The sequence below is a fragment of the Coptis chinensis genome, chromosome 1 (genome assembly GCF_015680905.1).
Source record: "Coptis chinensis isolate HL-2020 chromosome 1, ASM1568090v1, whole genome shotgun sequence".
NCBI lineage: Eukaryota > Viridiplantae > Streptophyta > Magnoliopsida > Ranunculales > Ranunculaceae > Coptis > Coptis chinensis.
Genome location: NC_141456.1, coordinates 9311734 through 9334203, shown reverse-complemented (window position 1 = coordinate 9334203; position 22470 = coordinate 9311734). Strand labels below are relative to the sequence as shown.

Below are 22470 nucleotides of genomic sequence, written 5' to 3'. Positions count from 1 at the left end.
TCAAAATAGACTTCCACCCTATGATCACTAAATTGAAGTAAAATTAACTTAGAACAACCATAATTGAATAGACCAATGTGATTGTCTTCAAAAGTTAAAATTCAATCTTTCCAAACATTATTAATTCTTCTCTAACCTCCTAGTGTTTAAGTTTAACCGAGTTTCACCAAATTGGGCTATTGGGCCAAGCCTTGACCTAGTCAACTCTATTTTGACTTCAATATGTGGCAAACGTTGTCAAAATGTACCCACTTGTCTATCTCATAGTCTCATGTGTGATTAAACGCTAATATCAAAAACTAATTCCACCTCTTAAACCAAAATTCCAATTTTGAATATTTCGTTCTCTGCAAAACTATCACTCTGCTAAAATTCCCAAAAAAATAAAATTTCAACCTTTTGGTTTTCCTTGGTCTCATTTCTTTAAATTACTGGTTGGGCTGTTGTTTGATTTTGAAAATTTTGAGGTGGGAAGTTGTTTATTTTAACAATGAGGTGGGAAAGAATGTATTTGAATGCAAAGTTAAGAGAAACAGCTGATGGAAAAAAATCACCAGGTAGAAAAGGAGGGATTTTTGGACCTGGAAAAAGATGGGGACATACATGCAACTCTGTTAAAGGAGGGAAATTTCTTTATGTTTTTGGTGGTTATGGAAAGGATAATTGCCAGACTAATGATGTTTATGTCTTTGATACATGTTAGTATTCCAAATTTCTATTCTTTTTCATGTTTTTCTTCTTGAGATTTTGTTAGTTTTTAAGTTCATGTTCTTTTCAGATTGTTAGTAGCATATATGAACACTTACAGCTTAGGAAACTGTTGTTTGTGTTACTATTTGGTAATATTTGTTGCTAAGGTGGTAATTGGGAATTCACAGTTTTAAGGTTTGTCTTCATAATAAGGTGTATATAATATATAATTTCTGAGGTGCATGGAAGTACTATTTCAAAAACCACTTTACTGAGGGAAGGATAATGCTTGGGCACTGATGCTTATGTCTTCCATAAAAGTTGGTTTTTGAAAAAGATTTTCATTAAACATGAGTTATTGTGTTTATTAAAAGAAGGAAATTTTGGAAAGATTAAGTGCGAGATTGATCGATGATGTGCTTGTCATCCGTAAGATTTGGTATTTGAGAAAGATTCTCTAATTTGTTTTGGGATTACGTTGTGTGTGTGTGTGTTTAATGTAGTTTTACATACTTTGATTGTGTTGCATGTACTTGTTGTCTGTACTAATAATTTCTAGCACTGCTGCGTAGGTAGTTATAGACTTGTAGGTGGTTAGAGTTTATGACGTTTTTCTTTCAAAGTCTCGCTTCTTTCTTGCTTTCGATAGTCTGATTTACCCTATTAATATGCCATTTTATGTTATGGAGGTTATCGTGTTTTAGTCATATTTATTCAGTTTACCGATAAAAAAAAGCAAACATTAGAAATGTTCAATTTGTATTCTGTGTTCATTGTGGAGCTCTTTTGTTGAAGGATAATTATATTCATTGTTTCCTGTGTCATTTGCAGCAAGGCAGACATGGAGTAAGCCAATGGTAAAGGGAAACCCACCTTCTCCGAGGGACAGTCACACTTGCACCACTGTTGGGAACAATCTCTTTGTGTTTGGGGGTACTGATGGGATAGAACCTCTAAAAGATTTACACATCTTTGATACTTGTGAGTCACTAATCCCTATCTCTCATTAACTCTTCCGCTGTGTTACATTCTGTGCAATTTAAATTATATCCTTTACAAATATATACATGCATATATGCGTGAATATCATATATGCACATATATAGTTGGATGCTCGGAATACAGTTTGTACCTGTAAATCCCTTCATTACTTCTTTTCTCGACGTACTTCTTCATTTTCTAATGAAAATCTTTCACTTTACTGTTATAAGTAGAAAAAAAGAACAACTTAATACTGCAGCAGAGGGCCCGCCACTTAAGAATTAGAACAAAATGTATATATCTATAAAACTCTGAACTGATTGAGCTGTTAATCAAGAAGATGATTGATTTTGCTTTGAACTTCCTTGCCAATTACAAGATAGGAATACTCTATGTTGATTCTCTTTTTCTTTTATCTGATATTTGCTTTCCAAATTCTGTTATCTTCTTTTGCTAATCAACTCCAGTGCAAGCAATAGATGCTAATAGTTCATGGCATGATTTTAGCTTCAAATACATGGATATCTCCAAGTTTGGGTGGTGAGGGACCAGATGCACGGGAAGGACATAGCGCTGCACTTATTGGGAAACACCTATTTATATTTGGTGGCTGTGGAAAATCTCCAGATAATTCAAATGAAGTTTATTACAATGATCTTTACATATTAGATACAGGTAAGTTTATTTTTTTTGAAGTTACTCTATAGATCAGTAAAGAATTGAAAGAGAAAGTCAATTCCTATGAAGCACCGGATACGCTTGTAAGGGTGAATTATCGCGGTCCGACACGGGATCATGCGATACGCTGGTCGTCCGACGTCGTGTCGGATACGCGATTTGGAGTATCCGATTTTTTAATTAATTTTTTAATTTCCGACACGCGGGGGATACGCGGGAATATTAATCTCACAAATTTTTTTTGGAACTTCAACGAAAAAAACTCAAGTGAAATAAAATCCAAGATAAGAAGAGATGCAAGAAAAGAAAGATGAAGTGATTAAATGGTACCTGACTAACTAATTTTAATCTGCAAAAAAAAGGAACTTCTTTTTAAAACCTCCATGGATAAATCTTCAATTATATGAAGTAGAATTGCCATTTTAATTTGAATTTGGTGAAAAATGCTTAATTATATAATATATATATATATATATTATTCAAACGTATCCGTGTCCTATATTTTTGAAAAATGCCGTGTCCGCGTATCCGTGTCGCGTGTCTGTATCCGTGCTTCCTAGGTCAATTCCCCCCTCCCCTATCCAAGATTCTTTTGGATAGGCACAACTGTTGTTAGGAAGAATATGCCAATATGAGTTGGATATATCACTGTTCACTTTTCAGATGCAGTGTAAGTGTTGTTTCTTTTGTATACTAATTTATGATATTTTCTTTTTTAAAAGTCAATATGTATCCTTATGTAGAACAACTATTAAGTGACATGATACTATCTCTTTTTTCCCACTTCAGAGACAGTGGTATGGAGACATGCCATGACATCTGGAAAACAACCTTCTGCTCGGGATAGCCATACTTGTTCATCATGGAAGAACAAACTTATTGTGGTTGCTGGTGAAGATGAATCTGATTACTATTTATCTGATGTTCACATCCTTGACACAGGTTGCTTTACACTATTCTTCATCTCTATTAGAAAATGATTAAAGAAAAATAAGTTATTATCGTCTTGGCATCAGGAGCTAGAATTGGATGATGATGCCTGTGTTTTCTACTACATTCAATTTTTTCATTGTTCTTTCTAAACAGATACTCTTGTTTGGAAGCAGCTACCTACGTCGGGTCAGAAGTTACCTCCTCGTGCAGGCCACTCCTCTGTTGCTCTTGGAAAAGATTTATTTGTCTTTGGGGGATTTACAGATGAACGGAACCTTTTTGATGATCTTCACATGCTAAATTTGGGTATGTGATATGGTTTTATCTGAATTATATTTACTTCTCTGTGCTTCGTCGGTGGAGGGAGTGATTTGACATGGATACGCATTAGCTTGTCTTGGGCGTATATAAGTATTGCTCTTTATATACATGTGTTTGACAGATTTGAAACATAAACTTCCTAAAAAGATGGATAAACTACAGTTTGTTTTCTGTTTGTCTTTCCATTGGTGATACCTGATTCAGTGGTAGTAAGTAGTAACTTTCATATTGTTTTCTTGACATCGGTGTAGAGACTGGTGTATGGACCAAGGTGATTACTTCAGGTCAAGGTCCTTCTTCCAGATTTTCTGTTGCTGGGGATTGCTTAGACGCTCGGAATGGGGTTCTTGTGTTTATGGGCGGTTGCAATCAAGAACTCGAGGCTCTGGATGATATGTATTTTTTACATACAGGTTCAGCTGTTTCCACTTGTCGTAAATATATTGTATTCATTTGCTACAGATATGAGCCCATGTAACTGTAGGGTGCTTAAATTTTGATAAATAAATGTCAAATTCTGTTTGCTCTTTCTAATTTCCTATTTTCTTGCTTGATCAGATTTAGTGATGGAGAACGAGCCAGATGAACCTAGGCAAGAGAAACTCTCTCTTAGGAAGGAATTGAAGAGAAAGTGCCAAGAACAGCTTAGTCCTGCTAGCTTACCAGCAAATGGTAAAGATGTGCGTAACAGAGTGACAGTGCCTGATTTGCGTGAAGTACCGCTTTTGCCATCTTATGGCCAATCAGGTATGAGATGTTCTTCTGTTGTTTCTATATTATACATAATTGATTCCATTTTTGTCAGTTCACAATCAAGTAGTCATCTTAGATTGGCATAGTTGGATTCTTTTCACCAAACAAAGCATTTGTATAAAGGTTCTCGCTGATAATCTAGTGAAGCAAGACATTCGCTTGTTTTCCCGTCTTTGCATCATCATGTTTTATATAAACTGCTTAATCCTTCAGCCTGCCAAAGATATCTCATGATCCCAGAATCAACCACATTGAAAGACCACTGGTTGAATGCCTTAAGGGAAAGCAGATAGTTATGTTCTGTGAGGATATGCACTGAGCTGATTTTGGAGCTATAAAATTTCCTAGAGCATTGGGACCCCTGCATGTTGGATTAAGCAACTGATAGCCAAATTGTATTTAAGTTAGCACCCCTGTGCAATTTATTTAAGTTGTTATTGCTACCTTAAAGTGCCAAAGCTCGTCATATTTTCTTGGTACGAGGATTATGATCTTTCTGGTACAAGATTTTGTTAATGAACCCAGTTGTTAATTTTCGATTTTGATAAAAGAAGACCAAGTGATTTGTGTTGCAATGTGGCAGGTAAAAAGAACTCAACGTCATATGAAATCAGGCCTTCCCAAGAGCAGATATTTGAAGCCAAGGTTACCGAAGCATTTCACTATGGATATACAATTGAAACTAATATTAATGGAAAGCCGTTACGTGGAGTTGTTTTTTCGTACAAGCCAGGTTTTGCTAATGCAGCTAACAATTACCTCAGTAGGTGAGAGTTTGGCTTTTCTGGATCTTGTTTCTACTTTGATCTTTATAGTTTTGGTTACTGCTTGTAACAATTTTATACCAACGGAGTATTCTGTTGCCAGGAAAAGCACAGCTGAGGGGGCTGGTGCTGACAAGTTAAACGATTACTGCAAGTCTGAATCAGAAATTGCTGCAGACACCCAACAGGAAGTGGTAGAACACAGACGGAAAAACGGTAATCATGTGGAGTGCACATCACAGGAGTCTCCAATGGAGCCTACCCCTGCTTCAACTTCTGCTTCAAACAGTTCAGCACCTGTTGATGTTTCCCTGCCCAATATGGTTAGTCAAGTTCTCTCCGTGTCAATTTTACCTAGCTAAAATGTGTCAGCTAGTTATTAAAAATATCCAGCAATTTACTTTTACACAATTCCACAATGTAAACTGGCTGCCAGTTATGGTACAATTGATCTAGCAAAGCACGAAAAAACCATAATGCTACAGCTTTACTTTCAATATAGGATGCTGGAAAGTATGAGATACTGGGTTTTAGTTTACTCGCTAGCTGGTAATCTGTAGGTAAGGAAACTTAGTATTGCCAAAACAACAAAACACTGTTTGAAATAAAACAAGGCACAATTCCGAACAAGGTTTGAGGAGTGATGGCTCCCTCCTAAACACTCCCAAGAACAAATGCTATGACTTGAAAATGAAAGGTTGGTGACACATCCAAACTGTGAAAAATAACCGTCCAGATATCTAAATATAGTGATAGGGGTAGGTGACGTTATCAACAATTAATACAACGCCTATTAACAAGATGAAGTAAAGGCTGATTTTTGTGGATATGATCTTCTGGCCAGGGAGATTGTCTCCTTGTAGTCGTAAACAATCAGCTCATTTTAGAATCCCTAACCATACATTGATACATATGTGTGGGGAGGGATATCATGGCACACTAAAATGACATTAATACACATGCTTTATCAGGCCCACAAGCAGAAGAGTCGAGGGCCGATTTTGTTGAAAATGATATCTCCACCATGAAGATCTTCCTCACAAGAAATCAACCCATTTGAATATGTCTTAACACTCTAACCTTGCGAAAAGTTTTCTTTGTTTTTAGGATTATCTAACAGTCCATATTTTCCAACTTCGGAACATTCTTTTAACAATGCTGGGCATATTTAAGTTGAGCTGATTTTTAGTGGAGATGATATCCACAAAAAGTTAGGCATTAATTATTTTACTACTCTCAAAAAGCATGTGTTTTATGCCCTTCTCGTGTCCGTTGGTTCAAGTTTTTGGTAAACTTAGGAGTAAGGAGACTAAAATTCAATTCTGGCAACCTACTGTACTTTTGAATTCTCGTCACATTTGGAAGACACTGTTTTATCTGAAGTTTTTGGGTTAACCAATATTAACCCCCCCCCCCCCCCCACTAGATGAGCCAATTAGGATTCCCCCCCACTAGATGGGAAATTAGGGTCTCCCCCCTAAATACACACAAAAAAAATGTCAAATTTTTGTGTGTATTTGGGGATCCTAATTGGCTCATCTAGTGGGGGGTAACACTAGTTCACCCGAAGTTTTTTGGAGTGAATCATTCTTCAGTACTAATAACCATTCTTTGTTTAGAGTACTAATTGTCATCTCACTTTAGAATAAAAGTTGACATATTATCAACTGATTTAGAGTGATGATTACCTGGGAAAATTTCTCTGGTATCGACATGGATCAAAATGTGTGGATCTTGTAATTAGTATCAGTGAATGGTGATGACCTGAATGGACAAGATGACCCATGTGATATTGGAACTTTGGTTCAAAAGCATAATATTATAGGACTGATCTACTATTATGTGTTGCTAGGCTACTGAAAACTCTGAACAGTCTGCATTGCCTCCATCTCCCAAAGATGATGTCAGACATGACCAATCCAATGGTGACACATTTAAGGAAATGGTTACTCAAGTTCCAAGGCCAGGTATTAACATCAGTTCACTGTTTGGGAAAAATCTCTTTGTGTGATTTTATCTACAAATATTCAATTTTTATCTGCTATCGACTTGAGAGCCAGTGATTTAAAGATTGACTAATGTACAATGTCGCCCATTAGTGTGGCTGTCTGAACCAAGTCTAAAGAGTTCGAGGCATAGTATTAGTTGTGTGAGGGGAACTGAGGACAAAACAGATAAAGATTCTTCACATTTTACTACCTGGTTCAGCTGCTCAAGACATTGAGGAACATTTGTATTTGGCATGTTGTGATTTGCTACGTATTCCTCATGCCAAGTCACACTCCACTGTCTAACACAGCGTTCCAAACTTGAGCGGCCTGTTGTTATTTGTGTTTTACCAAGCAGGATCTATATCTTTATAATCAATTCTTACCATCTTCACCAAAAAACGATATGTATAGCAGATATATATTGTGGTAAATCTATTTGGGATATTTTGTTTCGTATATTATATAAATGGAGATTTTCATACCACAATCTTTGACTTCTAGATTAATTCCCTATCTGCAGGCAGTCCATTTTATGCATTTTTTTGTGATTTTTTCTCCTGCGTATGTTGCGTTTTTTCTTGATGTTATCGACTACTCTGCATCTAGTTTGCCACTTGTGACATTTCAACTAGTTTGCCAATGCATGTCAGCTCCCATATCACATGCTGCATCTAGTTTGCCCCTTGTGACATTTCAACTAGTTTGCCAATGCATGTCAACTCCCATATCACATGCGTACATATCAACCCAGTGTCTAAATGCACTAATGTGAACTTCTATTTGCTCCCGACAGTAGTAGATGACAAGGGTCCAATCACCAATGAAGCATGATTTCTCAGCTATGGTCTAACACCAAATCAACTTTGAGCAGAAACGCGAAGACTTGCATAGCTTCCAAACATGAACTGACAAGTGATTTATTTTGCTAATCCAAAACCAGTTCTTAAATGAACCTTGAACAACTGATCATGGGGGATGGGACTGCTATTAGTTTCTTTGATTTTGTTGAAGACCAGTTCGTCAGATGTTTCTCAGGAACCATCTTACCGGAATCTAATCGTTAACTCTACCCTCTTAGGCCGATTTTTTTTATATGCCGATATCCAGCTCTTAGGTTGTGATGTTGTTACAAATATCATACGAGTACAATGTATTTTGGATAAAATGAGCCTGATCTGTATGTATTTAGGAGATGTGAAGTTTTTCATGCTATGTTTTTCGTTTAGGCTGGTTGAGTAATCCCTTTGAACGCTTGGTATAATAAAAGAAAAATATTCTAAATGCCTTACTAACATGAACTAGTAAATTTTATTTTCCAGCTGTTATTGAAAATAAAATTTAAAACATAACCTGTTCTGAGTCGCCACCAGCTCCCTGAATTAAACACTTGCTATATGAGCATGTTAAAATGGTCTCTAAAATATCAAAACAGGTCGATCGAGGTGACCTTTGTGCACATGGGTTACAGTTGTAACAGGTCATGACGAATAGTAGGCTTAAAGCTTTTAGGGGATTATGTATTTCATGCTGAATATGAGTTTCTCCCGTTTCTGCAATTTTAAACTGAATATTAGTCTTGTTCAATATTCGGATCTATGTATGGCATTTGAAACCGGTGTTTGGACACCTACTAAAATGTATACATTGAGCAACGGGCAACAGTTTTGAATTTCTCAAATTTCTCCAAAATTTTGCTTAACGTTGGAAACTTTCAACATTGTAAAACACTAAAACTCCATTTACAGACATGTTTGGACGGGATTAATGTTGTTGATGATCCTATCACTAGGAGGGCTGTTCCATGGATTATTCTTTTTGGTTTTAGGAAGACAAAATCGAAGAAAGGGGATACTAATAGCATGCCAACAAGCAACAGTAAGAATTTTGAGATCTGGTAAAAAACATCTTGACGAGCAAACAGCAAAAATTAGTTTGATCAGTCTTCAGTTGATATCTTCAAGGTTTTTGACCAGGGATTCCGCATAATGCTGCACCCATGGTGGGCATCAAAACATTAGAAAACAAACTTTCAAATGTTTTCCACAACATGGAGATTATTCTGGTCAAAACAAACCATGATGTCTGTCCGATATTAGTATCCGCGGATATAGTTGGTTACTTGGTTTGACACCTAAGTATTAAATCCCTAATATATATGCAATGCGGATCATTGAATTATTCATTCAAGTTCTATTTGTGGGGCTCTTGATCCACGTTATAATATAATCATATCCAAATTAAAATTCGAATCATTGTCAAATTTCTACAACTATTTTAAAATTTTAAACCAAATAAGAAGGATTTTCTTCGCTATGATTCTAAATAAGAAAATGTTGAAATTTATTAAGAAACTATATATGGGGTGGATTTCAGTATAGAAACTTTGCATTTAAGTGGCCTGTGTGTTATATGCAATGCATGGCTGCATGCACACTACTGACACTAGAACTACAATTTCAAGGCAGCGTGATATCATTTGGACATCCATGTCAACAACAAAACCATGCTCCATCGTCAAACAAACAACTCCACAATCCAGCTAAGATTACAATATCACCCACAACACACAAACTGCACACATTCTTGCATACCACACACCCAATGTCTAATGTGTATTCAGTTTAAGTTTGACTGTTATGTCTCTGCACACATTGTTGCAAACCACACACCCAATGTCTAATATTGTGTATCCAGTTTAAGTTTGACGTACTGTTATGTCTCCACAACTACATACCCCTTGTCCATTTGTCTCTCTGTATATAAATACCTATGTCTATACTCTTTTCTAGGTAACCATTAGCTACTGTCCTTTAAAATACTTGATCTTTTAGGAAATGAAAGGACAAAAAAATAAACAAATGGCTTGGTTTGTCGTTGTTTGTTTGATTTTGCTTGAATGTTTTGAAATGGTTCGAGGAGAGGGCAATGGCGAAAAAGAATCGCCTCTTTCTCTTATTATAGTTATCTTTTCAGTTCTAGCTATCGGGGTGATTGCAGCAGTAATTCAAGGAGTAAAGTTTTTATGGAACTACGCGGGCGGGACTCACGAGCCACGCTGCGGCGTTTGAATTATTTTTGTACGCATTCACTAGGAATCTAAAATGTTCTAACATTTATTTCTTTGTCCGATCTTATTTCAATTCCTATATGCTGACTGCTTCTCTGCTTGTTTCAACTACAAACTCATTGCTTGAATCTTAGCCAGTTATCGCAATAAAAATGTAAGAAGAGGAAAACAAAAAAGAGGTCGTGAACTACAAACAGGAAACCTTTGAGAGAGAAAATTTGAGACCAGCTATATATGATGGTTCGTGCAAGCAATGGTGGAGTTAAATGCTCACCAGAACAACTTATCCAGGCCATTGTGAGTTTGCAACACAACATCAAACGAAAAACGGAATTAGTTCATTTTCTGAAAGATAGGTGATTTTATTATTAGTTTGATGGGTTGTGAATATATGATCTTAACTCAGTTTTGGATAAACCAAAAGAATTGACATATTCAGGATTTAGACCTCGACTCTATCTGAGCACAATGATAATAATATGTCATGCCAAATGCTAATTTGAACTAATAAACCTATCGCCATTTTATACGATTTTCAGTTAGACTAGACCTGGTGAGAGACTAATTGCAATGTTTGAGTAACAGCGTTAATATTACCAACTCCACTTGTCTGGTAAGAATGATGTCATTTTTATAAGTACTGTGACTATCATTTGAACCATGGAGAGACGAGCACTTGATGATGGGCATTCAAATATGGGCGAACACAAAATGAGTTTCGAATTAGGATTTACAGCTGCCCATTATCCAAATTCCATTTACTTAAGTAAATCTCAGCTAATAATATTTACTTAAGTTTTTAATATTATGGAGCATACCAAGACTGAGTGACGATTTTCCCTTTTATAAAATCACAGTAACATTCTTCCCACAGCCAAATACACCAACCACACGGTTTAAAGAGAATACAAGCATCTTTTGTGAACTGACTGGGTATATTTTCGATATTTAAACACCTGACACCCCGGACACACTTTCAGTTGGAAGAGTCAGTTACTAGGTACATACAAGTTACAACTAAATAGGTCCATGAAACCCAGCGGAGGGGAATTTTGATTTCTAGTGTTACCACAATGTGCTGCACGGCATATGCAGCTTCTCATATTACACTGGCAAGAAACATAAAGGGTAATAGTAAGGAAAATAGGACTTCATCCACTCATAATCATTGCAACTTGCAAACAATATTCTTGTAACTAATTGCAGAAGTCTCTTCAATCGAGCAAATCATGACACACCAGTTTTACAGCAATAGGATCATATATTACATTATAAGATGAAACACTTTTATCTATGAAATCCGGATAATAAATAGGTTCAACACCGGCTTCATTTACTACCACCATCTCCAAAGAGGTAACCAAGGGAAGATCCCCCACCAGGAGCAGCGTGTACCTTCGTTGAAGGTCGGTCCTGCGTTACGAAAAAAACATCACTAAGTTGTGCAACCAAATAAGTACATACGTGAATACACAATCAACTCAACACATGAAATTTAACTTAAGCAAGAGCAATTTTTGTGCGTTATCCAGACATTTTTCTTTTTCTTTTCTTATTGGATAAGTTATCTTTATTGAGTACATTTTCTATTAGTTAACTTCAAACAGGCGGTAATGCACTATGTCTGTTCAATAATACAGTATATCTAGTGTTCAACTGGAACTATTACAAACAAAAACTTACACAGCTCCAACTTCCAACGTCTAAATAACCAAAGTTTGAAACTTTCACCGACTAAAACCATCCCATACTTAACATCCACTCACTAATAACTCATTCTATTCTATCTAAAAAAAACAATGAGTTCTTCCTTTAAGAAACCAAAGAGACACACTAATGAACATACTAACAATAAAACATGTCTATAATAATATGAATGATACTGAAAGCAAACCGTGATAAAATTGCCAGTGTTCTGGCCATCAGCTCGGAAATAATTATTTGCTTGGCTCCCTTGAATGCCTGCTGGAATCTGCTTAGCATTATCCACAGGAGGCGAAGCAGACTTCTTGGGAACAACAGACTCTGCAGCTGGTGGAAGTGGAGTTGAGGGTTTTGGAGCCGTCGCCGGAGCCGGAGCCTCACCACTCCCAAACAAATAACCCAAAGAACTTTGTCCCCCTCCACTGCTCACTCCACGACCCATTTTCCTCTAACAATAAATCTACAAACTAACAATGTTATTCTTTTCTTCCCTATATTATTAACAGATCCAAAAAATAAATATTAACAGATCTAACAAAGAAAAAAACTAACTCAAAGATCTAATCAAAGGAAAGGAAAACAAGAAAGATCTAGTCTTTGTGTACCTTGATTCGTGTTGGATCTGAAATGAGAGAAGAAAAGAGATTCCCTCTGTAGCAAAACTGAGAATGAAACAAAGAAAGAGTGAGCAGGTATTTATGGGGATTATTATTTTATTTTTCACATTTGCCAGGTCGGTTTTATTTTGAAAATAAAAAGATGTTATCAGTTTTAGGACGTGAGAGTATAAGAATCTGACTTGGTCAAATGGTTTGTTGACTGAGATAAAACAGCTGTCGGTCACACTGGCTCTGGACTTTAATTGACTGATCGGATATCAAATGAGGTTATTTGCATTTTTGCAATAATATCTAGGGGCAGGGGTTGAGTTTTTTTACCCCCATAACTATAGCGTTTTGACTTAATTTTTTATTTTAAAAATCATTTGACTTAGTCTTCTTGGTCTGAGTTGATATTTTATTTATTTACAGCATTGTTTTTCTTCTTCATCAACCATAGAAGTAAATCTCTACTAAAAAAAAAATTGTGATAAATTTCAAAACAGATTATGTACTATCCGCATTAACCCCAAATCAACTCAAAAATTGAATCTCCATCTTGTAATTGGTGCACAAAGCCTTTTTCTTAGAAAGAACATATTATTTTTTTACTTATTTATTGTTATATCTTTGCAAAAAACATAAACTATGAAATTATCAAGTTTGTTTATATTTATCGTATGAGTTGGTTTTTACGTGTGCAAAACATAAACTATGGAATTATCAGGTTTGTTTATATTTATCGTGTGTATGAGCTGGTTTTTACGTGTGGGAAGTTTAGCTTTGTACGTACGGAGAGAGAAAATTATGTGTAGCAATTTTATTTTATTTTTAATTATTACATACCTTGAAAAACCCCTCTAAACTATCATAGATCTACACAAAATCACATTTGATTCAGCAAACTTTCTTTGATCATCAGAATCAGTGATTCCTCCTCTTTTCGCCAAGCATATATTCCAATATTAATTAGGGGTTCTGGTCTATTAAAAGTGAGGTCTTCTCTAGAGAAACAGTTCCTTTATTACTTCATATACTTTTTCTTTCTTCTTTCTATTACTCTTTCAGTTCTCCCTTCTGTTTATGGTTGTTCAATCATGGAAACAGAGGACAGTTTTATCTTAGACGCTCTAGTTAATGATGATTTACAAGCCGAAATGGAGAAGAAGTGGAATCTTCTGTCTTTCCCACGAAGACTAAGGGGTCGTTTGTTTTTCCGGGCCTATGAATCTTTGAATCTTTGAATCTTTGAATGGTTCATCCTCCGAATGCTAAATGTTGATTCTTTGAATTCTAAAAAAAATATGTTTGTTTTCTGTTAGAATAACCCACAGCTCGGAAATTTGAATATAAATCATTCAGACAATTTTACTCATGCTATCTATTTTAAACACTAACTTGATTTCTTGTTAAACAAAATATATATTATATTTGAGGAGAAGAGATGGATTATCGAAAAAAATAAATAATAAATAAATTTATTTAAAATATGCTTTCACAAATATATTTTAACGGTTTATTTTCATATTTTGTTTATTTTCAGAATATATATATATATATATATATATATATATATATATATATATATATATATATATGTAATTCTATTTTTAACAAAGTGGATATCATTCACCCAAAAAAATGAAAAAACCCGTGACGCCAACATCAAATTTTGAAGAACCTATTTTGAAGCCATAAAAGTCAAGGTAGGAAAGTAGATGGGTTCTTGAGATTGGGTTCCTAAGAAAGGGCAAGAAGGGACTTTCTTGTTTCAAGTATTAGAATTCAAAGATTCGGGAAGAAATTTTGGTCTTTGAATCTTTGAATCTAAAAAAGTACCACTGAATGCTTAAACTACTTAAAAAAAACAAACAAGTTTTGAGCCTCTGAATTCTTAAAACTTAAGTTTAAGAGGCTCTGAATGCTGAATTCAAAAAAAACAAACAACCCCTAAGACTAGGCGATCTAAATGAAAGCGATAAGAAAGATTGGGAGTTTTCAATAGTATGAAAGCTTTTCTCTCCAAGGCGATTTGAAGAAGAAGATATCAAAACCCAGTTGATAAAAAACTGGAAAATACCAGAAAAGTTTTACCTCTAATCTCTCACGAAAGGTGTCTTCAAAGTAAAGTTCATTAGCCAAAAGCAGTGGATTTTGTGCTTGATAATGGACCATGGCTAATACATGGTGTTGTTATCTCTTTCAAGGAATGGGTCACAGACAAACCGTTGGACAAATATGACTTCACAAACTTCAAAATGTGGATTCAAATTTATGGGTTGCCGGCGGCGCTTTGGATGCGGTTGGAGGTTCAGAAGAAGGTTTATCCTTCTCCAGAGTTCAAGTTAACTTTCCGATCAGAAGAATCCTTGCCCAAGATCAGGTTATAGAACTAGAAAATAGCAAAGAGCTTACTATAACTTTTAAATATGAGCGAGCACATTTTTTCTATTATTATTGCAGTCACATAGGTCATGATTATAATGAATGTGCTACGTTCCTTGAAATCCCTGAAGTAAAAAAGATGAGAGTAGAGTTCAAGTTAAAAGCTTGCTTAGATGGTCTAACAAAACAAGACCAAGATCATACAAGTTAGGGAGAGGAATCCAAGATAGAGTTATCTTGGAATGGGATCCAGAGAAAGGAAGGCAAGAGAATAGAGTTCTATGGAGAGAGATAAATGAACAAAGAAATTTACAAGATCTGAGGAACAAAAACAAAAGTCCCCGGAGCAAAGCGCCGGTGAAGGACATAGTTCCAGGGCAAGCCACGACAAAAAAGGCCATGGAACAGGACAAAGAAGGTACAGTCGGCAAGGTCCCTACAAGCAATAGGGATCAGGGGAAAGAAATGGAAATATCGAATCAGGAAAGGACACCTGGCGAGGAATCACATATAAATATACACGGGGACCAAAACTCTGTTACCGGAGTAAGAACACCTAGAGAACTAGATGATATGGAGATTATTTAAGCCTATGAAGGAGCAGCTAGCAGCATGTGAGAAAGAACCAGCTGTACAAGAGATGTGGGTGGACCAGTTAGATACAAACCCAGTTTCTATGGACCCAACCATGGATAAAGATGCTACCATTAATCCCATGGACCTCAACATGAGTGACAAACTGGAGAATCAACCAGAAAAAGAGCCCAATGACTCAACAAATACAACAACAGCCCACCAGAAGATAGAAAGCAAAAATAACATAGAGCTTGACCAAAAGCAGCATTAGGTGAGCAGCAGCACAGACCCTATAGATGAAATGCAACTGGAAATAGTACAAGAAACACCTATCAAAAAACAAGGAGAGTGTCTAAAAACATCAGCAACAGAGGAAAGAGTTATATCACGAAACAATACAAGTGGCAATGGAGGAAGACAAAGAGATCGAAATATATAGAGCAACATGAAGAGAGGCTTCCATAGAAATCTAAGGAACATGCATGTTTCATATTCATAGAGAGATATAACTTTAGAGAGTCAACCACCTTCAGAGATACAAAATAGGTCGAAAGGGAGCACCAAGACAGAAACAGCAGAAACTAGAGTAGAAGGAAGTAAGACGGAGAATCTCTCCAAGAAAGCACCAAGAGGTCAAAAGAGAATTCTGGAAGAGAGTTTAACACACTTCTTAGTGGTGAAGAAACGAATAACAGAAAAGAACAGATTGAAAAGGCAAGCAGTAGAGTCTACAAATGAAGAGGATAGAATCGCATCCAAAAGACAGAAAAAGAAAGAGCAAAAGCCTACATAGCTAAGGGAGGCCTCAGTACAACAAGATAGGGATGCAAACAATAAACAAGATATGTAGGCTCAAGACAAAGAAGAGGATGCCCACAACAATGAATTAGAAGCAGCATAATCAGCAGCAGTCCTAACTGAAATAGGAAAAAAAGCAGATGACGAGAGTACCATGCAAGTAATTGATGAAGCAAAGAAAGAAAGCCATATAAAGTATAAAGAGATAACAGAAGAAACCTCAAATGCAAGCAGAAAAGATAGAGAAAACTCAATCACTCAGGACGACACAAGCACTCAGAAAGTACAGAACAAGGAGCCTAGTATGGGTGGGTTCATGGCTGCTGACCCTCATCAGTGGCCTCTTTAGATATGATAGCCATGAACTGTCGAGGAATGGGTACCTCCTCTTCAGTTCATATCCTAAAGGACCTCATCCGTGCTCATGATCCGGATGTCCTTTGCTTGTCTGAAACAAAAGCAACAGGAAAGAGAATGGAAACAGTTAGGAAACAGATAAAGTATGAAGGGAATTATGTAGTTCCAGCAGATGACAGGAAAGAAGGGCTTATAGTATTATGGAAGGAAGAATGCAATGTCAAAATTATGGCAGCAACAAAGAATTACATCACAGGTAAAGTTACCAACCTAGGGTGTTTATCACCATGGGTGTTTACCTTTGTATATGGAGAACCTATTTCTCAGAATAGGAAAAAAGTATGGGATGATTTAACTAATGCAACACAGTACATAGTTGAACCCTAGATTCTTTTTGGGGACTTCAATTCAATGCTATAACAAGCTTGGATGAGAAGGAAGGAGGGAACAAAGTAAGGAGTAGAAGCATGATAGAGTTTAATGACTTTATAAATGGTATTGGCTTGATAGACCTAGGTTACAGGGGTTCGAAATTCACATGGTATAATAACATAACCTATGGAAGTCACATACTAGAAAGGCTTGATAGAGCATTAGCCTCTCCTTCATGCCTTGAACTCTTTCAGAAGCAAAAGTAACCACAGTACCCAATGTCAATTCAGGCCACCTGGCTCTTCATATCAGTTTGCATAAGAATGAACCAGTACCCAAGAAACCTTTCAGATTCTATGAGATGTGGTTAAGGGATGCAAACTGTAAAAATGTCATTGAGAAAGCATGGAATTCAATAGAGAAAAATGAAAGCATGACACTAGTTGCAAAGAAGCAAGATGCGATAAGGGAGAGTCTCAAGGTGTGGAATAAACGAGAGTTTGGAAATATAGGACTAGAAATCAAGAATGTTAAGAAGTAGATAGAGAAGCAAATGTCTGGAGAGATGAATGAAAGAAAGAATCAGAGCATTCAAAGCTTAAATACAAAGTTGGCCGAGTTACTTGAAAAGGAAGCAAGCATGTGGAGGCAGAAGTCAGGGTAACACTGGGTCAAGGATTATGCAAGGAACACTAGGTTTTTTTACATATTCACAATGTACAAAAGAAGGAAAAATAAAATAGAGAAACTCAAGAATGATGAAGGCATTTGGAAAAAGGGTAGGGAGGGCATTTGGAAAAAGGGTAGGGAGGAAGTGAGTGATCGAAGTAGTGAATACCTTCTTCACATATTTATTCAGCTCAGATAGTCCAGAAACTGATTGTACAATTCTGGGACTTTTCAAGTTAAGCCAGTTATAACTCAAAGGGAAAATGATATTTTGGGAGAAGTTCCTTCTGAAGCAGACAAATGGAAAGTTGTCAACAAACTACATCCACTTAAGGCACCTGGCCTAAATAGATTTCAAGAGGTATTTTACCAAAGATGTTGGAAAATAGTAAGGCCTCTGATCATCAAGACAGCCAAGGAATTCTTCATTTTTAACATGCTATCCCCTGATTTAAACAAAACTTTCATTATCTTGATTCCCAAAATCCCTTGGCCATATCACATTTCAAAATTTCCGACCCATAAGTGTTTGTAATTTCACCTATAAAATCATTTAAAAAATTCTTGCCAATAGATTAAAAGTCCACCTTCACAAAATAATCTCACCTTTTCAAGGAGCTTTTGTCAAAAAAAAAGATTCATTGGGGACAATATAGGATTAGCTAGTAAGGTTTTCCATCACATGAGAAGAATGAAGAAGAAGAAGAAGCAAGGCTGGCTAGCACTTAAACTGGACACGAAAAAAGCTTTTGATAGGGTGGAGTAGAAGTTTCTATCCTAAGTGTTAGAAAGACTTGGTTTCAGTAACAAATGGATCTCAATAATTAACAAGTGCCTAGAGACAGTGTCCTACAGAGTGCTCTTAAATGGCTCACCTTTGAGTCATATCTTCACACAAAGGGGTCGCAGGCAAGGAGACTAATAAAACATAAAAATATAAAAGTTTACCTACGAAATGAACGATGAAACTCAAAATGAAAGTAAACTAAAACTTATTATGTGCCTAATTTATCAAAGATTTCTACTCTCAATCCTATTGAAATAGAGTTGAGTAACAAATTCATTCCACTCCTAGTTCTTCCGCATGGTAATGTTCTCTACGTATAAATAATCTTAACTAAAGTTTAATGAGAGATTTACGAAATGATAACTAGACTACGATGCAACTACCCACAAGATGCAACTAGTCGACTATTTAAACAACTATGGGAATACTACGTTGATTCTATGATAAGGAGTTAGAGGGGGATTGATTCCACCTTAGCTCAACTTAATCTACTAATCCATTTAATCGTCAGTAATCCGAATTGAATCGCCCTTGAGAACAATCTAGTTATTCCTAATCCCTAATTACACATGGCATTTCTACCAATTCATAACTAGCATGTGAACGATTACACCCATTCTCATGGTGAACTAATCATTTCTAGAGTGGAAAGGAAATTACGACGACTCTACGATAATCGAATCAAGCTTTCATCAAGGCTTCTCAACCCCTCTAATGGAGGTTTAGTGAGAATCATCACGCTATCATTCCCAATCAAATTCGAACAAGACATGATATAAAGATTTGAACTTTACTTGTTTAAACTCAATTCCAAACTACTCATGCAATAATCTATTCAATTTAATAAAGACAAATAATTGAATCTAAGAATTGAACTAAATAAGTAAATGGAAAATGAAACTAGATTACAAAGAACACTATTTTATTAATCTAATGAATAATAAAACAATGATTCAAATACTAAATTAATAATCTACTTTGTTCTAAAGTAATTAATTAAACATGAAACTAGATCTAAAACAAGATATGAAAAACTAATTAATTAACTAATTGAAAATCTAAAACTAAGTTCTAAAACTAATTAATGGAGGCTAACTAATCTAGGTCTAACTATCTACCATTAACAAAGAGTCAAGCTCTTGTTTTTATACTTTTAGATCCAAAAATCGTGCATGGGCTTGGAGCCATGTTTGGGCCAGAGAATCAGGCCCAAAACCCAATTCTTTCAGTCCAAAAAGGCTTCTTCAGCTATAGTTAGCTTCAACAGACTTTTCGTCTACTTCTGCTCCTCTTATTTGGTCAAGGCTTAGACCATTGGAAAGCTCTTTCCGAGCTGGTCGTTTTGACATAAGGTAGGACTAATTCCGAGGTCTGAGTCCAAAGATACGGCCTTCGAAAGTTCTGCTGACTTTGTGTGCTGTTTCCGCCCGCGTCAACTTTTCAGCTTTTGACCGGCTTTAGAAAGGCTTTGTCTTCTTGAATCTTGGCCTTTAATCATAGAACTCCTTAGCAACCGACCTTTGCTCCTTTATCTCGCTAAAGTGGCACATTTCTACACATAATGGACTTTGAAGCCTGAAATGTATAAAAACACGAATCGAGATTAACTCTTAATTATATTACTCACATAATTGGTCTAAAAGTATGACTGTTACAGGGTTAAAACTATAATTTTGGGCTCTTATCAAACCACCCCCAAACAGGATTTTGTTTGTCCTCAAGCAAAGATGAGAAATTAGAATAAGTGACCAAAAATGGAGTTCTATCTACTCGCGTTTATTTGAGTGCGATTGCATTGACCATATCGCGACAAGGCCTTTAAACCACTAGGAATTCCTAGTGGACGAAGTTATAACCTCGTGAGAGTTTTTTCGAGTGAAGGTACTCACAAACTTCATCTATACTACAACGACTAAGAAATAAAATTATTGTTTCCTTATTCATGCTCTAAATAAACTATACCTCTCACTAGCAATGCATATAGAGTAATCAAGTGAAACCTAAGCTAATATATGCATAATAATCAATCATCTACAATAAATATATATACAATGAGTAATACTATGAAATGCCTAGCAGGTTCGTTTCTAAACTCGGAATAGCGTCCTTAAGTAGGTTCTCACAATAATAGTCAAGATACAACACTCTGATTTTTCTACTCAAGTTTTCAGCTACTCGATTAAAGCGTGTAGTGGGCACACTTTACCTTACAATCTCAATGATAACAAGGAAGCCGGAGTCGATCAAACACATCTGCCACTTACTATCACACTAACATATTCCTAATTGAGCTAGAGGTCTTTATTAGGTATTGCGGGGATTAGGAGATGGTTTAAGAAGGAAGGAAATAGATATTCAAAAAGGATAAGTCTGAGATAATAGAGTCTTCATATTATGTAACTAGAGAAAACCTTGTTATTTACTTTTGCTTCTACACTTTGTTTCCATCCTTAGCCATATTTTTTTTCTTTTTCTTTGGCTTTTAACTCCTTTTATTTTTTTTTATTTTTTTTGGGAGTTTTTATTTTATTTCTATTTTTATTTTTCTTTTCTTTGGATGGAAACTTCTTTTCTTTATTTTCTGAAACAATTAACTAACTTTTGTTTACACAGGTTTTTCTCTTCTTCTTTCTTCCTCATTCTATTCTTAGACTTATCTAAATTGGGTAGGTTGAATTTTTTATTTTGTTTTGTTTTGTAACAGGGTAAAGGATTTGTGGTTTATGAAAGGCTAAAGAAAGGCTCAGAGGGGCGACTAGCGGAAAATAATTCATAGGTTTGAATTTCTGGCTATATCGATCCAAAGAGGGCCTAAATTCTCGCTTAGGATATGGCATAGTGATCAAGCAAGTGGACGTGTGATTTCTCTATCCGGATTTTACTTCTCCCTTGTGTCATTTCTCAAATGTTTCTCGGGCTTCATATATAAGGCTTTAGGCTATATTCTCACGGGATTTGTAGAATAAGTACTCTAGCCTAGAGAGTTGAAACTTCTTGTCAAACAATCATAGATACTCATGTAATATATTTATAGATAGATGCAAAGATTATTACCTACATATTAACCTAAGTTTCTAAAAATTATTCTAATGCAAAAGCTACGTGAGACTTCTAGATTATTAAGAGCATAGAGGAGGAAAACAATACCAATATTCCTAAGTGTATAGCATGAACTTATTTATTTATATTTTTGAATTTTTGAAATTTTAACTATAAAACAAGTGCACATTATACCTATTTATATCTTAACAGATGCCTTAATTACACGTGTTTCTATGCCCCCCCCCCCCCCAAACGAGAAGCATGTTTTGTCTTCAAAGCATTTAAATAAAGAGGGTAGAAAAATACCATGGAAACGCGTGAAATTTTGGAACATCTGCAAAACAAGGTTAAAATATACTAATATAGGAAATAAAAACTGATGCAACTCTATAAGAGTTCCACCCATTATGAGGTTAACAAGAATCAAATTGCTTAGGACATAAGCAGACACTAACTAGAATTAAAACTTACCTTATCTCCCGCTTCATTCATCATCCTTCTCATCCTCTTCTTCTATAAAGAAGTGAGGTTCCTTCGCATCCTGCCATGCCATGATAATTTGTCAGGCTTCCCGCCATTTATCATCTATTATTGTTAACCTATTAAAGCCACTTACGGGACGTGTAGGGTGCAACCTGATGAGGTTATATCCTCCACCCTTGTCAAGTCATTGCACGGAAAGATCGAATAATACTATTGGTGGATCGCACAGTGTCGACCGTAATCCAATCCGTGAAACGTGTACAAAAAATAGGAAAGAAACATAGCATAATATGGGAAATTAGAACAGGCATAAGAAGGTATTTATGCCTCATGCTATGGGCTCGAGCTAAACTAGACATCAAGGTTCTGGGAAGGTCATGGCACATACGTCCCGTGGCTAAAGCAAGGAAAGACGCCACGCAAGTGGCATCATTCACAGAAGAAAAACGTCATTCCCCTAAAATGTTTAGCATGATCCAAAACATAACAGTTCCTATGTTCATGGACAGGCTACCAAAAG

At 35.9% G+C, this 22470-nt stretch overlaps 2 protein-coding genes and 1 long non-coding RNA gene across 6 annotated transcripts; 1 reads left to right on the top strand and 2 right to left on the bottom strand.

The window, feature by feature from the left end:
• The first annotated feature begins 327 nt into the window (after positions 1 to 327).
• LOC147521947 (uncharacterized) lies at positions 328 to 8392 on the top strand. 4 transcript variants are annotated; one of them, XM_086589649.1, is made up of 11 exons: positions 328 to 698; positions 1522 to 1671; positions 2179 to 2346; positions 3139 to 3291; positions 3436 to 3588; positions 3855 to 4016; positions 4162 to 4350; positions 4940 to 5123; positions 5224 to 5443; positions 6973 to 7087; positions 7905 to 8392. In XM_086589649.1, the coding sequence occupies exons 1-11, from the start codon at positions 491 to 493 to the stop codon at positions 7940 to 7942; spliced, it is 1740 nt and encodes a 579-aa protein (XP_086445775.1). In that variant the 5' UTR covers positions 328 to 490; the 3' UTR covers positions 7943 to 8392. The 4 variants fall into 4 exon arrangements, with proteins under 4 accessions (XP_086445775.1, XP_086445786.1, XP_086445765.1 ...); XM_086589639.1 differs by having other exon boundaries at positions 355 to 698; positions 7908 to 8088; XM_086589660.1 differs by lacking the exon at positions 6973 to 7087 and having other exon boundaries at positions 346 to 698.
• Positions 8393 to 11313: 2921 nt separating this feature from the next.
• On the bottom strand, positions 11314 to 12660 carry LOC147521946 (protein SPIRAL1-like 1). Its single transcript, XM_086589631.1, has 3 exons — positions 12488 to 12660; positions 12073 to 12342; positions 11314 to 11591 (listed from the first exon to the last, which is right to left on the bottom strand). Exons 2-3 carry the CDS (start codon positions 12322 to 12324, stop codon positions 11508 to 11510), a joined length of 336 nt encoding a protein of 111 aa, XP_086445757.1. The 5' UTR covers positions 12325 to 12342; positions 12488 to 12660; the 3' UTR covers positions 11314 to 11507.
• Positions 12661 to 13348: 688 nt separating this feature from the next.
• On the bottom strand, positions 13349 to 17709 carry LOC147521945 (uncharacterized). The gene is made up of 2 exons (XR_015194784.1): positions 14430 to 17709; positions 13349 to 13677 (listed from the first exon to the last, which is right to left on the bottom strand). It is a non-coding gene; the product is annotated as an uncharacterized LOC147521945 (long non-coding RNA).
• Positions 17710 to 22470: the final 4761 nt, after the last annotated feature.

Bases quoted from the DNA above. Each gene is read 5' to 3' on its own strand.
- LOC147521947 (XM_086589649.1), top strand. From the start codon at position 491: ATGAGGTGGGAAAGAATGTATTTGAATGCAAAGTTAAGAGAAACAGCT. The intron at 1,672-2,178 runs GTGAGTCACTAA...GCATGATTTTAG, and splicing joins TTTACACATCTTTGATACTT to CTTCAAATACATGGATATCT. The intron at 7,088-7,904 runs GTATTAACATCA...TGCTCCCGACAG, and splicing joins TACTCAAGTTCCAAGGCCAG to TAGTAGATGACAAGGGTCCA.
- LOC147521946 (XM_086589631.1), bottom strand. From the start codon at position 12,324: ATGGGTCGTGGAGTGAGCAGTGGAGGGGGACAAAGTTCTTTGGGTTAT. The intron at 11,592-12,072 runs GTTTGCTTTCAG...TTCGTAACGCAG, and splicing joins ACACTGGCAATTTTATCACG to GACCGACCTTCAACGAAGGT.